General features: G+C 34.9%; 1 protein-coding gene across 1 annotated transcript; it reads left to right on the top strand.

Moving 5' to 3' along the window:
- Positions 1-9,561: 9,561 nt before the first annotated feature.
- On the top strand, positions 9,562-16,341 carry LOC123553217 (neuromedin-U receptor 2-like). The gene is made up of 3 exons (XM_053542384.1): positions 9,562-9,682; positions 13,533-13,643; positions 14,817-16,341. The coding sequence occupies exons 1-3, from the start codon at positions 9,611-9,613 to the stop codon at positions 15,351-15,353; spliced, it is 720 nt and encodes a 239-aa protein (XP_053398359.1). The 5' UTR covers positions 9,562-9,610; the 3' UTR covers positions 15,354-16,341.
- Positions 16,342-16,577: the final 236 nt, after the last annotated feature.

The raw sequence follows: 16,577 nt of genomic DNA, 5'->3' as shown, positions 1-16,577 counted from the left end.
CCACATAGGCTATTCACTTACGTTAACTACAGGTAGGCTACTGTATCTTGATTTTTGTCAGTTAGTAAGTTATGATTGGCAATATCCCGTAATCATTCCCTATCATTACGGAACAAATGCAAAATACATTTATAAAGGGGCCAAAGAGCTATAAAAATAATGTATTTTATTACTTCTTTGAAGGGGCATAGCAACTATGCAAAATTATAATTCCAAATCCTATCTATAGATAGAGGTGATGGTAGGTGATAAGGTGGATACACCCTGGCCCATTCATTCTGTCTAAGGGTGAGAAAAGCCAGACCGAGACTCGAAACCGAGGCCTAGGAATACGGTTCTGGTAATCTACCGTCTGAGCTACCCGACCGCCTACACCTTTTCTCTCCGTTTCAATATTCAAGTTCTATACCGTAATTATGAAATATGAGGATTTCAGCAGGTACTTTATGAATCAAGCAATCACAGACGTCGGAGACTAACCAGTGTAATGCCGTCACGGTCCCATGTTGGGCGCCAAATGTCACAGGATAAGGAAAACGTGCAGCCAGACCTGGACTCGAACCAGAGGTCCCGGAATACCGTTCCAAAACTCGGCAGACTGAGCTACCCGGCCGCCTATACATTTTCTTCCCGTTTCAATATTCTGTACTGTGACAATTCCGTGTAGGGGACGAAAAGTCTAACCGTTAATCGCCAATGTGGGTACGAATATTAACTGGATACCATGAAAACTTTCACAGTAACCACTTAATTATATTTAGTTATGGGAATAATTGGATGACAGAAGTGGGCATTAACAGGCAGTTTTGTACTGTTAACTTAATTATCTGGATAATACGCAATTTTGCCTCTTGCCAGATAATAACTGGATATGTGACATTTGTATATAAAACTGTTTGCATAAAAAAGTGGATATGCGGTTGGCAGAAATATGCCACCATACTATTTACAGCCCTTGATATGATTTTAAGAAACAAAAATTTTTTTTTTGAAATCCCCGCACATCATGAAAAATCACGGCGATAAAAAATGACCAAGATTCGAACCTTGATCTCTGACCTACCATTCTAGTGCTCTAACTTGATTACTCATTGAGACACGTAAAAACACAATATAAAGTCGGCACCAATTACAATAGACCTACGTACGTACCGTTTAACTGCGCGCATAATGGAAGGATGCCGTATGATATACAAACCTTGTATTTTGTTAGTGCTACTAGCGCTAACAGCTATACTGTGGCATACAAAATCTGTCTTTTGTTAGTGCTACTAGCAGCCTAACAATACTAACAATTTTCTACTAGTAGCAGCTAATAAAATACAATCGGGTGGTCTGTTCATGGTCTGCACTGTTCGCTATTCAGTCAGTAAATCTTTAGTAAACACCATTTCGAATAATAAATGGTACTGCCCAAATACAATGAAGAACCAGTACATTTTAGAAATTTAGCAGCTAAAGGTTAGGACAACTGCTTTTATATCATAAATATAACGCTGTCGAAAAGTATTGTAAATTTGATATTCTTTTATTTCTATCTGTAGGACGATTGTTAAAAGCCGGGGAAGAATTGATAAAATGATACCTTCTAATATCCATTCCAAAATTTAGAATGAGTGTTTTAAGTCCAGGATGATTGAAAAGGTTATATAATGAGAAAAAGATTGTTTTTGGAAAATAAAACTGACATTATTACAGAATAAATATACAAAACCACATGAGATGCGCCTTGCTGATGATTGATCAATGTGTCTTATCGACTATTGTTTTTCCTTTCAGGCCCCCAGTGAAGGGGTAACCCCATTTATTTTAGATTAAACATTTATACATTTGCTTCAAGAAAACGAAAAGAAAAAGGGATGTTGAATAGTATGCAGTGAAATGAAAGTCAACTGAAGTCAGGTACCCTCATATTGCCGCATTTCAGAAAGCGGTCCGCGGAATAAACACCCTACTTTCGTTTTCAAGTAAACAACTCGAAAACATGCGAATTTTAGCATGAAAAGTGTCCTATTTTATGTAAAATTCATTCCACGAGTGAAACAATGCCCATTTGGCCCCCGATTTACGCGCAAATGCGCGAAAAAAAGAAAAATTAGAATCTATTTATTAGGGACTACACCACGGAAGCACATTTTTGACCGAATTACTGCATTATAACCTATAAGAAATTTCTTTTATCAAATTTCATAACATTTTCATCCCTATTTTCAAGAAAGATGTAATACCGAACATGTTAACAAGTTTCATTGTGAAAATTCGAGATTTTAGAGAAATATAGACATTTAAATGAGGCTACACCCTATACATTTTCTGGGCTAAATTTAGGCTCTATGGTCGCGTCATTGTAAATTTTGGTAGAAGTTTCACCTGTATGCATTATTTTTCACTTTGATTCTGAAATATCATTCATTCCGTCATGAATATGACTCAAATAGATGCATTTTGTGCATTTTCACACATTCTGGAGACAAAATATTGGCCTTTCTATTGCAGAAATTGCTGCAGAAATAGGCGCATCTACTGAAAATATGGTCAAAATTCAAACTTTTTTTCAAATTTAATGATTATTTTGTATTGAAAACATCATTTTATAACATATACAATCGATTTATGACTATTAAGACTAATTGCGAGGTGTTTCGAGAAAAGTCTTATTTCAGCTCTTATAGGCTATATACCAATAAAAGAAATTTTTCTTTGTTTCATATAAAATTCAGCTACTTCAGAACAATTTTGTTACAGTTTCTAGATTTTCACTCCGTCGTAGTCCTATTTTCCACAAGATATCTATACATTTGTTTCAAGAAAACGAAAAGAAAAAGGGGTGTTGAATAGTATGCAGTGAAATGCAAGTCAACTGAAGTCAGGTACCCTCAAATTGCCGCATTTCAGAAAGCGGTCCGCGGAATAAACTCGAAAACATGCGAATATTACTGAGAAATGTTTCCTATTTTATGTAAAATTCATTCCACGAGTGAAACAATGCCCATTTGGCCCCCGATTTACGCGCAAATGCGCGAAAATGGAAAAATTAGGATCTATTTATTAGGGACTTCTTTTGACTACACCACGGAAGCACATCTACATCACGGAAGCACATTTTTGACCGAATTACTGCATTATAACCTGTATCTGTACTGACAAACACGTCTCAAATTAAAGAAGTCTTAAATAAAGGTAATATAACAATAACTATGTTTTAAAAGAATTACCATGCGTCACAAAGATTATACATGACAATTAAGATACATACAAAAAAGAAAGTCTGTCCATATGCAGTTGTAGAAGTACCTGTAGTGTTTAATATTGTAAATCCGCTTTACTGGTGTAACCTTGGTCTAAAAATTAAGTTTTGTCTAATAATTTTTTAAATTATTTATTTGTTTATTATTACTATTATTATTGTTATTAGATAACCTTGCCAGTGTTCCTGGATTCTGTACAAGTGCAAACATGTTCTCCGCAAGTAACTTTAAACTTCCCCAATTGAATCATCAGAGGCGGAGGACGAATGATTTCAGATACAATGTCTTTTATAAAATTGTTACGGAGAACATAGGCACCGTCCGAGTCTCAAAATCACGACACTGCGATCCGTAGATCAGCACTCTTCCTATTGAGCTAATATAGATAACAAGTATCTAGTGGTAGTATTCAACGTAATGTAAAACTTCCAAGTGGACAGACTGAAACTTCCAAACGAGATATGGGTTAAACATGAAAATTATAAAATTCAGCCCGCTCGCTTAGCTCAATAGGACTCAGATCCATGGATGGCAGGGTCGTGAGTTCGAAGACCGGGCTAGGCGTATGTTCTCCGTGACGGTTAAAAAGCATTGTGTATAAAATGATTCGACCTTTTTCTCTTATTCAAGAGGGAAAGTAAGTTGGCAGATCCTTGCAAAAACAGGTTAGTACTGGTACAGAAATAGATTAACTGCCCGTCATTACATAACTAAAATACTGTTGAAAAAAAGATGCTAAACCTGAAGAAACTCAAGGTAGCATGCGTAATGGCAAATTGTTTTCAAAGAGTATAAAGCAAGCTAATAACATTTACCCTGCTAAGATTCTAAAATGGACTGGTCCATTATTCATTTTGGGCAGTTCCAATAATTATTCAAAGGGGTATTCACTGAAAATTTACCAATAGAATAGCGAACAGTTCAGACCATGATCAGCCTGCATGGACATACTAGCCTCTTGGTCTGCACTGGTCGCAAAGGCAGTCACTTGCCGCCAGCAGGCTGAAGGTTAAAACGAAAACAAAAATCGAATAGCCATATTCCAGGAACAAAGTCTCCTTTAAAACGAAAGTCTTTAGCAGTGTATGGTGTATGAATTTGAACATGATAAGTGCCCATAAAACATTATTAAGTAAATAAACTCTATCAGAATATCATTTGGAAGCATAGAATACAGCCTAGCAAATGACTGTAGACTCGAGTCTGTACATGTCAGATAATGAAATGTGTAACATCGCCAATAAGGCCTGCGCCGGCTTTAGCGGAACTTGACTCTATTGAATGGACTACATGATACAAGTAGTGCATAAAGTATACCAATGCTGTGTCTAAAAGCATGGAGACACTTTTACGATTGCCACAAGGTACTTCAGGATTGTTGATAAATTCAAAAAGAGGATCCTCTGAAAGCATAATACACAGCCATGCACAATAATAACAGGTTTGGAATGATAAGTTCATTACAGGTAACGAAATATGCAGCATTCTCTGTCCCACTAGCTACGGATGAAAGGGAACTGTATCACTGAAAAAATTTGAATGAAATATTGTTCTGCCCGTGCACCTGCCCTTGCTCGTGAACATTAAGGTTCGTTTCTCTAGGCGTTGGCATGTTATAAATCTGAAGGGAGCGAGCTGTACATGCTCTACGTGAGTCTATAGCTCTACCATATGTAGATGTCAGGGTATAGTACGGCAGCGTAAGAGGCCGGATGGCTCAATCAGGAGTCGAGATCATGTACTCTGTAGACAAATGGCACTTGGTTCGAATCCAGGTCAGACTGTACATTTCTATTTTGTGTCACAGTTCCTTCATAAGGGGGGTGGGGGGGGGGGAGGTTGGGGGGGGGGGGGGCGGGCTCTTCGGGTTTGTAATATAAGTACATGGTTACTACACTACATAATATAGCACAACGCCAGCTCAAGGTTACTAGTCGGGGCCCTCCGTGGCCGTGTGGTTAAGGTCGCTGGCTTCAAATCACTTGCCCCTCATCGATGTGGGTTCGAGCCTCACTCGGGGCGTTGAATTCTTCATGTGAGGAAGCCATGCAGTTGGTTTACTGAAGGTCGTTGGTTCTACCCAGGTGCCCGCTCGTAATGAAATAATGCACGGAGGGGCACCTTAGGTCTTCCTCCACCATCAAAGCTGGAAAGTCGCCATATGACCTATAATTGTGTTGGTGCGACGTTAAACCCAACAAAATAAATAAAATAAACAAGGTTACTAGTTTTAATAAAGTAATAAGTAGCTCTTCATAGACATAGCAGCTCTATGTATTGTGTATCTAAGTTCTTCATAGTAGCTCTACATGATGTAGATCTACAGTAGTGAAAAGATTACATAAGTGAAGACAAGAAGAGTAGATCTATTAATAAGAATATATCATGTTACCAGATCTAAATACTTAAATATTTTTGTGTAAATCATATGACTTTGTAAAGATATACAAAAAACAACAACATTTATACTATGCTTTCTTTGACTGATATCATTACATTATTATATCAAATATATATGAATAACGTACAATAGCTTATTAAGAGTTATTTAATTACTTTAAATTTAAAATGTCCATGTTCATTATTGTATTCTTTTAGTGTGTGTATTCATGAAATATTGTTAAATAGTTCTTAAATGTGACATATAAGCGCGTTGGGCCTGGTGTTTACAATTTGTATTATTTTATATGTATATATCAATACCATACACATGTCACTATAATAAAAGGTTATCTCATCTTATCTTATCTTATAAGTTCATAGTCTTCTAAGTCATGTAGGTAATGTAAATTCTGTAGGGTTTATCCAAAGGAGTTCTCAGGGTGGGGTAATTCCGGGGGAGACCACAAGGACCGGGGCTACTCATTGTAGGACTTTGTTGTTGTAGTAATGTAGAGACAAACCTCACTCTTCGGTCTAGGCATTAATACTTTTACGTAGATCTTCTAAATATAATATGTAAATAAATCTCTGTGATGTAGAGCTTTGAGTTGACCTTTAAGTACGGGTCACCTTCACTTTGAGAGGAGATTTGATTGGCAAAGAAGAGACGGAAACTTGGGTATTTATATCCGTCATAGATGTTCTGCCTACGTCATCAACATGATGACGAAGAAGAGCTCCGATACCTTTCGGTGTTTCCGTGGACATCGAACTCGATATACTTTAATTTCTAAAGAATCGAGCTCAACCGGAAACGACCGAAGTAAATAACAAAGCTGGCGTCTGACCTAGGTAGAGCAATGTAGAGACAAGAGTGATTTAAGGACAAATAAGGGTCTAGGGGCCAAGTTTTAAGGAATACCCGGGCTAGTTGGGTAAGGAAGTTGATAACCAATTGAAACAGATAATGTTGACCGTCGGCAACCATGGAGAAGCTGGGAAAACGAATAGGGGCGGGCTGGCACTGGTGTCCCGGTGAAAATCTAAAATCTTGGACACAAAATTAAACGGTAAATAACATCAAGTTCTGACAAGGTAGGGTGCCTAACAATATTTACCCATATACATGTAAACAACTCCGACAATGGAGGCTTTGACAAAAGCACGACTGGAGAGTATTAACTTCCAAATTATCGTATTCTCATGCATTTTACTTGTCATGTGTCATTGCAGTGTTTCTTAGTTTTAAAATTGTTTCTTGCAAAGAGTAATAATTTACTAACAACACGTTTTTGAAAGACTACAAAGATTGATATAAAATCATGATACTATATTTCTATATTTCTATATTTTGTAAACCATCGGTCTACACAGTGACTCAGCTACTGCAAAAGACTAAAGTTCAATAGGAATATTCACTTTCAAAGAGCGCAGCCTTCCTTGGAGCTAATCGTATTCGCTGAGATTTATTTGCTTAATCTTATAAAGAAAAAATATTCTATATGGTATTTGCGGCAGGAAATGAGATATTATAGTTATAGTAATAATATAGTAATTAATTATGCATACTACGTATTGGATATCAATGTATCTTTGTTCCGTCGTAGGAGAACAGTTTTCATAATCGCCAGCGTGCATAAAGCGTAGATGCATTTTCAAAGAATTTAGTGGATGAAACTCAGCTAGCAATAGGATTTATTTAGAGATGATGTGGCTCGATACTGAACAATACTTCGTCTGCATGTAAAAAGGAGTGACAATATGTCGCTAAATAAAAGTACATATGATGGAAAATCTTTGTTTGAAAATTGGTCAACAACGGGTTTTGAGGAATTTAACGTGACGTCGGTAGTTCAGCCTGAGGCACCTCTGTATATAGTCGTTACGGCTACAATATGTTACGTTATTATTTTCATCCTTGGTGTCAGTGGTAACGTTGTGGTCGTCACGGTTTTAAGCCTTGTTCGGGCCATGAAAACAACGATGAATATGTACTTGCTCAATTTATGCGTTGCTGATATCTTGGTGCTAATTGTATGCATGCCGACGGCATTGGCGGAAATATTTACAATGGAAGCTTGGTTTTTCGGGGAGTTTATGTGTAAGTATTTTTGAAAGACGACTGATTTGAGATTTATTTCGCACCTACAGTCAAAATAAACTAAATAAAATTAAATTGATAAAACATTATTTTGTGTTAAAGGAAACTCACGCTTAGCCAAGCGATCTATCACACTGCGTGATTCAATTCAATGTTTATAATCAATATTTATTCATGATTGCAAAATCAAGCAATTTTTGCATAATACTGAACCAAAACAAATGTGGCACGCATAGAAGGAATTTCATATTGCCACAAACTCGCCTTTGGTTTGGTATTTATTTACAGTATAATATTGTGATTGCCCATTAAGTCTTATTCTTTAATTACTTATTTCGTAAACTTTTTTCATGCCTCACTTTTTCATTTATTCCACATAGAAAAAAAATCCGGTAGTGAAACAATCATTTACATACGTAAGATACATTTGTTTAAGTGTTCCAAATGTCAGTTAAATTCCATATGGCTCTCAAGGTTCAAGGAATCTATCATGCAAATTTTCACAGCTGCATTTTTGACACTTGAAAGCATAACACCTGTAAGGCGTAAAAATTGTTTGTTTCTGGTATCCCGACCTACCCTGTTTTTTTTTACGCCTAATATTTTAATGCAATTTTTACAGCTATAGTTTAGAAACATGGAATTTTTACGATTCTGTAAGAAGATTTTAATAGCGGTATTTTTGAAAATTGTAAGAGGTGCAATTGTAATTTTTGACTGTAGATTAGAGACACGAATGTTTTACGTTTGTAACATTCAGATTTTAGCCACATTTCTATACATATGTAATTCTGAAAATCTTGTGTTCAGGGGACATTTAAACAATTTTCATGGGGAAGCTGAGATGGCTATAAAGCTGTTGCCAGGAAAACATGAGTTTTTTTACATAATTATTTTCTTAAAAGTATGCAGTAAGTGAGATTTATTTCCAAAATAACCATTTTCGACCTAAACATTGCAAGATACTAATTTTATGATTCTTTGATTATTAGGCTTCAATGCAAAAGGCGGACATTAATGACAAAATAACGTTTCAAAGGTGCATGCCAACTAGGTCATTATCTACAGCATTGGGTTAACATTAACATGTAGGTTGAGGTTTCTGCCATTTCGTTCTGGCGTGTTAGCGAGTTTGAAGGGCGCCACCACGCAAACATCTAAGAAATCAGCCACCAAATATTTCATTTTGCAAAGTTACATTTTTTATTAAAAAATGTATTTTATTCTTAGTTTTTAGTAAGTACTACACAGTAAGAAAAAACTATATAAAGTATTTCAATCCAGTTTTATGTAAAAATTAACAACTTCTTCGCGAATAACGGGATCAGTTAAAACTGTGTTTATCCTAGTGTTGATTCCTCTCACAGGACTAATAAAATTTACGAGAAACCGTTAAAACGTCGAATTACTATCTACACTGTATACAGCCCATTTGGTAATAAATATTACTATAATTAACGTCAGAAACACTTTAAATCTCTATGATATTTATCATTATTCTATTTTCACTTCGACTGTAATTATAATCTGCTGTTTGATCCACTGATTTACAACATTTTCTCACTTCAGAAGCAGAATGAATCATACCATTCTGAAAATCATCTATTGGATAGTGAAAGCTTAGTTTGAGTGGATTTAAGGATATTTTGATTCTTGTTCAGGTGATGGCCAAGATTTATGTTTAGTAGTAAACTCCACGTCAAAATTGGGTTTATTTAATCAAATTTAAATACTAGTCAACTAGAAACTGTGATATGAAATAAAACAAATTGATTCAACAAAAAATATGTTCTATTATATCATGAGAAATCGATATTTTTCAGGTAAACTTGTTCCTTTTGTGGAGCATACAGTCTCCAATGCCTCCGTGTTAACAATAATGGCGATCAGTGTCGAGCGTTACAGGGTAATCCGAAAACCTTTCCTTGGAATAGCTGAAAATTGCAACAAGGTAACTTGATGTTTTTTTAGCAAAATCTTATTTCAGTGTCTTTGAAATTAATATGATGGTTTTAATTTAATTTTTCTTCAAAAAAGGTCGCAGGTTTGATGTTGATCACTCACAAACACCACCACCACCACAACAACATCAACAGCAACAACAAATTTAGTATTTGCGAACGATAGCCAGAAATGCTAAGGGGTTAAAACAATCGTGTCTGCTAGAGAAAGAGTAAACTTTAGGCCAATGATTTTGTGCAACCTATTTTCTAAGATGAAAGATTCATAGTTCATTCAGCCACGCGAAACAGATCTATGCAGCCCCCTTTGAAGACACTTTAAGTACGGTTTAACACGGTTTGTTGATATTTATGGGATATGATATTGCCACAGTTAATGCAATGTAATCAATTGCACAGACAGAAACTGCAGGTACTTTTTGAGATATTATCAAGCAATAAAGCACAAAGTTCAGTCTGGTGCAACAGACAGGCCTGAAGGTGTAAATTATCTATGTCAGTTAAAGGAGATCACCAAATGAATTTATTTTCATTTTTCATTTTATAGAACACCACTTTATCACCGCAAATATAGATTGAACTTTAGGTATATTGTGCATTAATCACTATTTCATGCAAAGTGTTATGATATGCATTAACCATGAGCTGTACTATGACATGTCTGGTTTGTTGGTCACACAGACACTTTTAAGGTTACCGTAATATGTCGACTTGTTTTTCTAGCTTTTGGTGGTGGTGGAAGACATACATAGCAACACAACGCTGGCCGTTTGTGTTCCCACTAAATGGCATTCTAAATGTTAAAACTCAAAACCAGTGACAGGCAACCTGTTCAAAATTCAGTAGTGTGAACAGTTCTGTAACTGCCACGCAGGGTCCTTCAGTACAGATGTCAGAATTACCATGCGTGATCACCAAGAATGAAATAACTTTGTATATTTTAGTCACAAATTGTGTTCAAGACAAACATTATTATCATATAAATTCATAAATTGTACTCAAAAACAGTATAACATTTCTTGCCTAACATTTCAAGTTTATAAACTTGGTTATAACGTGAAGAAAGTTTACTATATTTAGCTGGAAGGCGTTCTATCCTTCCAAATAATCTTCTTTTAGATTTTATTACACTGTACTGCATGTTTTAACTAAAATGGAAACCAAAGACATGTCAGCCAGCCAGCCAGCCACTCACTCACTCACTCACTCAATCAATCAATCCTTTGAACAGTTTCACTCTTTCTAAAGTAGCTGTGGAAAGTAGAAATATATCAGTCTAGGGAACACATATGTAAAATATATTTAATGCTTTAAAAATCCTCCAGACGTTTAACAAATGACACTACAATTTGTGAGAAGATATTCTGATCTTAACAAAAGACCCTTAGGTCGAAATTTTACCCTCAGGTAAAAAATGTGAAAAAAAAATGTCATTTTATTTTAGATATATGTTATACAAATGTATTAGTTCCGTATTGTGTTTGGTGCACAGAAAGGAGTTTTGGATGTAGAAAGATAATGCGGAAAACGTCATTTTTTATTGCTACAAATCCATTTAACTTAAACTTCTTTTAGGAAAACGAAATTACTTGGAAAGCATATCATTTTCTTAAATGTTTTTATTTAGATAAAACTGTTAGACACATCATTTCATCATTCTCCGCGCCCACAGGCGTGATGTATTTGTGATGACTTTTTGTCAGTTCAATGTATGTCGACAATGTCGATTTTATCCTTTCGATTGGCAAAATTTCAAATTTTAATGTTTTAATGTCTGGTCTGGCACATAATAAAGGCATCTACTTTAAAACACAAACAAGAAAAATAAGTTTCATAAGACAGGAAGGAAATCAAAGAGCCTAGAAGAAAGCAATTTTTTGTGGACATCAATTCTTTTCCATTTTAGTTTTATGAAGGCGCCAAAAAGAAATAGTTATGATCCATAAATTCTAAAACATATGAATATGCATTTCTAAAGCACAAATTGATGGTTTACAAATAATGCTTTAAATGTAAGCGTATGCTTATACTTTGTTCAGTGTGTTGCAATAATTACTGTTTGCGTCATTTGCATAATGATATTGGCAGTAGTTGCGCAAATGTTTCGTGCAAATAACCAATCTGCGCGTTTTGTAATCGCACAGCGGAAATAAACAATTTGTTTTATTATACCTCACATAAATGTCCGATGCAAATTTCCCATTAGTTTAACTTGAGTGATATATCATATTCCCCAGTGAATTTATATCACATGCGCAAAATCGTTATTTTCAATTTCTGCGCATGTGATATGATCCATAATTTCATATCACATGCGCAACAGCGTTATTTTGTTTTTCTGCGCATGTGATATTATTTTTCATACCACCCGTTGAGGGATTGATACTTTCGCATTGATTAAAAGACCGATTCCATAAATTTTCAGACGAGGCGCTTATATAATTTTACTTTAGCATTGAATTACCCTTTTCTGGTGCTCTTGCATGTGCGAACAGGGCCGAACTTTCTTTTTTATGCTAAGTGCAAAATATTTCAAAAACAATTTTTTATCAAATATTGAATCGAAACTACCACTATAAGTTTGGAAATAATCTAACTAAGAAAATGAGTGCTATCAATTATATGTTTCATTTAGAAAAAAGAAAGTTATCGCCGTTTTTCGAATGCTACTGATTGACGCAATATTGAAATATTAGAGTAAATATAGGGGTCAGCGATAGTAAGCGTCTCGACTAAATCTATAAAAAAAGTCTTATTACACAGCAAAGTCGCCATAAATTATGAGTGCTAACAAGTAAAGACTCTTTAATTCTGTCTTCATTGTTTGGTTAGTAATTACTTTGAATGTTAAATAAATTATGTTGATTTTCAAGTAAATGCTTTGACCCTTATAATCTTTCGGTATAATAAAATAAATATTGCATTCCTGTGAGGGTGATATGAAAAATGTTCACCCCTCGAAATATGAATATAGACCTCGGCTGGCGCCTCGGTCAGTATTCATATATCTCGCGATGAACATTTTTCATATCACCCTCTCAGGAATGCAATATTTATATAATATAAGACATACTGATTTTATCTTCCGACAGAATTTCTTAAAGGACCTTTTATGTTAAAATGTATATTGATTATTGAGACAAATGACAAAAAAAACCCAAGACATTCTCGAAGGTGTGAATTGTCCGAACCATTTTGTTTTAAGTGTATATTTCTTTAGATGATAAAGTGATCCATGTATTTATGGAGTTATTTGAAGAAGATATTCATATCCTTGGTAATTTACGTACTTTTTCTTTAAAAGTCGTTCTTAGAGTTACTTATCGTCACCCCCTGTGTATTTTAATGCTTTGGTAGTTTAACATATAAAAACTTAAATTGTAATTTTCCCAAACACACGAATAAGATATCAAATCATGACATGTATTTAAAGTTTGTTTTTGTAAAATTTTGTAATTTTACCAAGAACGTTAATTACGTCCTTAATCTTACTTTTGTTTGGCATTATAGTTCAATGTTAAATTATGCAAATTGGTAATGTAAATAGCCATAACGTCTTTCCCCTTTCAAACTGTGAGTTTCACACCTCTTTGTCCAACATTCATAAAACCCCATCAGACTGTCTGTTTGCCTAGGTTCTACAACAAAGACATCAACATCACCTCCTGTTCTATCAGTACTACATACACTGATTTGTTTGGCGCGGAGTTTTCTTTTGCTGCATCTTGCAACAATTTTCGTACTTGTATCATTCATAGTCAAACCTAACAAACCAATACATTGTAAGAGTACTGAAGTTTTTCTTTCTCATTCAATAACCCTATGCTGTCTGTATTGTAGGTCGTCAAGGTGATCATCTTCATTTGGATAATCTCTGTGCTTGCTAGTATTCCATGGTTTTACATTGCTGTTTACAGAAGCTCTCAGCTAGTGGACGGAACGCCCATTAAGGTAATATAAATTCTGGTCAATTTCATGTAGAACAGTAATATGTAATAATAATTATGGCCAAGCGTCAGTTACATCTTGGAATTTTCGAAGAACTTTTAAACAATTCTTTGATTTATTTTATTTTGATTTAAGGATTTTCTGTCGCTTTTATTTATTTATTATATTTTTTATTATTATTTACATATTGTATAAACTTATTAGATACGCAAAGGTCAATACTCGTCCTTCATGTTTTCGCTCCAAGTCAAGTAAAATATCTGTCGTTTAGTTATTCATGTCAAGATATAATGTTGTCTAAATGCATGAATGAGTTTTTAAGAGATGTAATCTCGTCAGGCAAGCTGACATGTCAATTTCTACTAGCATTGTCTGAGAGTCTAATGTTTTAGATAATAATATTATATAAATGTACCTTTAATCAACTGAATATGGTACTTTTTGTCTATTGTTTCGGTGTCTCGATGATTTTCTGCAAAATTGTATTGTAGAAATACTATTCACTTACATGATAATATCTGTCTTTTTGTCTGGCATTTCTCGTGAACTATTTCAGATTTCACAAAATGTGTTTGCATGAATCGTTTTAATAGATGGTCAGTCATTAAATCCTAAAAGGACACATGAAGATAATGACCCATGAAACTGGAAAAGCAACATAATTTTATCGAATGTGTAGGGATAAGGATACAAGGTTATGACATTACAAATTTCGTATCTGGGTTAGTTGTTCATTGTCCGTAAAATTAGTTTTCTCTTTACTACATATTTGTAATTTTCCATTGATACAAGAAAGTACTACAAACTTTTTAATTCACTAAATTTTAGAATTCTTTGCTCAAAATCACATCATTTTCGGAATTACCTTGGTTGACGAGTGCGGCGTCACACCAGTAATCATATTACCATAATGATTTCTCGACAATGACATCAGCCACGCCCATATTTGGAAGCATGTTAACTAACCTTGGACGTAAATGTTTATAATTACATTGAGAAAATGTCACATTTAGGAAAACAAGTAATTTGAAATTTTAAAAAGAATTTACGAGACGCAAGTGTCTTCGACCATAAACATCAGTACCTTACGGTTTAAACTTTGAATGTTGGACTCATCAAATTTGCGGTAAGCGTCAGTAAACTTTTAATAATGTAATCATTTTTTCTTCCTTTTAGGTGTGTCGAAATCCGATTCGTCTTAATTGGCAACGGGTGTACATAACCGGCTTGACAGCACTCTTTTACATGGTCCCATGCCTAATATTGCTCGCCATTTATGTAGAAATTTGCCGAGAACTAGGTCGTAGCAACATGGCTCAAGGAGCACGTTTCGGACAGTCGGAGGTTGGGAGAATTGCATTCTACAGTGAAAGAAAACGTTCTCAGAGACAGGTCCTGAACCTAATCAGTTCAATCGTGTTTGTTTTCTTTCTGTGTCATTTACCTCTACGCGTAGCGGGACTGTGGTTCACTTTTGAGGACAAAAACGTCATATATTCCCTCGGTCTTGAAAAATATCTGACTATACTATATTCTACAAGAATTATATTCTACCTAAATCACGCCTTGAATCCAATTGTATACAACTTCGTCTCAAGAAAATTTAGACAGGCATTGAAGAGCGTTTCTCTGAAAAAATGGAGCAGATCTGACTTCAAAAGATCAGTCACTAAGCGCATGATAGTCAAAAGTTCAAGTAACAGAAAGCCATAAACATAATTACAAAACAGAAAAAAAGTTTTAATTCATGCACAAAGCTACTCACTCACAACATTTTGATACTATGTAATTATCGAAAGCTCCATGGTTTTCCATTAATCATTTGTTACGTGACTTTACCTCACTACGGCTGATATTTCGATTGTCTGTTTGGTGAAGCAATGTAAATTTCCAATGGCGTAATGACTTTTAAAAAGGTCAAAAATATTTCTGCGAAGTAGACCATATTAGCAACACTATTTAATTCGTCATTTTTCGACAGAAGAGGATTTCATGAGAAATGGCCACATGAAAAAAAACCCATAACAGTTACTCTTTGGACAATATTGAAACATGAAAAAGTAAATGAAATTCAAATGCTAATGATATTTTGTACAAAGCTGGAACTGGTTTGCACTGACAATGACAAAGAAAGACACATTAAGAGACTTAGAGATGAACCGCGATCAAATGGTCAGCGCCAAAACACATTACTGGAAGAGCGTAAACTGCTTAACTACGCACAAACCCACACTCTTTGAAATGTTGTAACAGTTAAAGGACAATATAAATAAAAGTTATCCCCGTCGGGTGAATTTCTTACGTATTGATAGCAAAATACCACAACAATATTTGTGTAAAATTATTTTAAATAAAGCACCAAATGGGTATGAAGTGAATGTCTCTGCAAAAAACAAAGGCAACAATAGAAATATATCAGTGACCCAACAAATAAGTCCAGAAGACAAAAATATCAAAGCAATTCAGTCCTAGTCCGCTTTTAAACCTGTCTAACATGGAGTCTTCCACCGAACCGAAGAGGAACACGTGACTAGACGGACCAAACACTAAGTACGCGATGTCCATCAAAAGAGAGGGTCACTTATTTTTGGAATGAACTGTTCATAATCTTCCCCCCCCCCCCCTAAAACACACACACTTGCAAAACTACATGAACCAGTTTTTAAATAATTCTCCCATAGACTTCACTGAAGAAACTGTACAGAACATTTTGTATGTTGAGACAACGTTTTATTATTTGTATTATACAATTTGTAAACAATTGACAATTGTTTGTATATTCAAACAATGTAAACATGTACAAGATTTGTAATAAATATATAAGAATGATCGTTAGTTTTGCGAATAATATTGTTCTTGTTGTTAAAATAATGTCTTGTATGTATCTGGTTAATACTTAAGCAACTGGTGAAGTGATATGTTGGTGTCTTATTGGTC

Source organism: Mercenaria mercenaria, chromosome 4 (assembly GCF_021730395.1).
Source record: "Mercenaria mercenaria strain notata chromosome 4, MADL_Memer_1, whole genome shotgun sequence".
Lineage (NCBI taxonomy): Eukaryota > Metazoa > Mollusca > Bivalvia > Venerida > Veneridae > Mercenaria > Mercenaria mercenaria.
This window is presented reverse-complemented; position numbering and strand designations above follow the sequence as displayed.

Excerpts from the sequence above, each read along its gene's own strand:
- LOC123553217 (XM_053542384.1), top strand. The coding sequence starts at position 9,611 with ATGGCGATCAGTGTCGAGCGTTACAGGGTAATCCGAAAACCTTTCCTT. Across the intron at positions 9,683-13,532 it reads TAGCTGAAAATTGCAACAAG|GTCGTCAAGGTGATCATCTT; the intron begins GTAACTTGATGT and ends TCTGTATTGTAG. Across the intron at positions 13,644-14,816 it reads TGGACGGAACGCCCATTAAG|GTGTGTCGAAATCCGATTCG; the intron begins GTAATATAAATT and ends TCTTCCTTTTAG.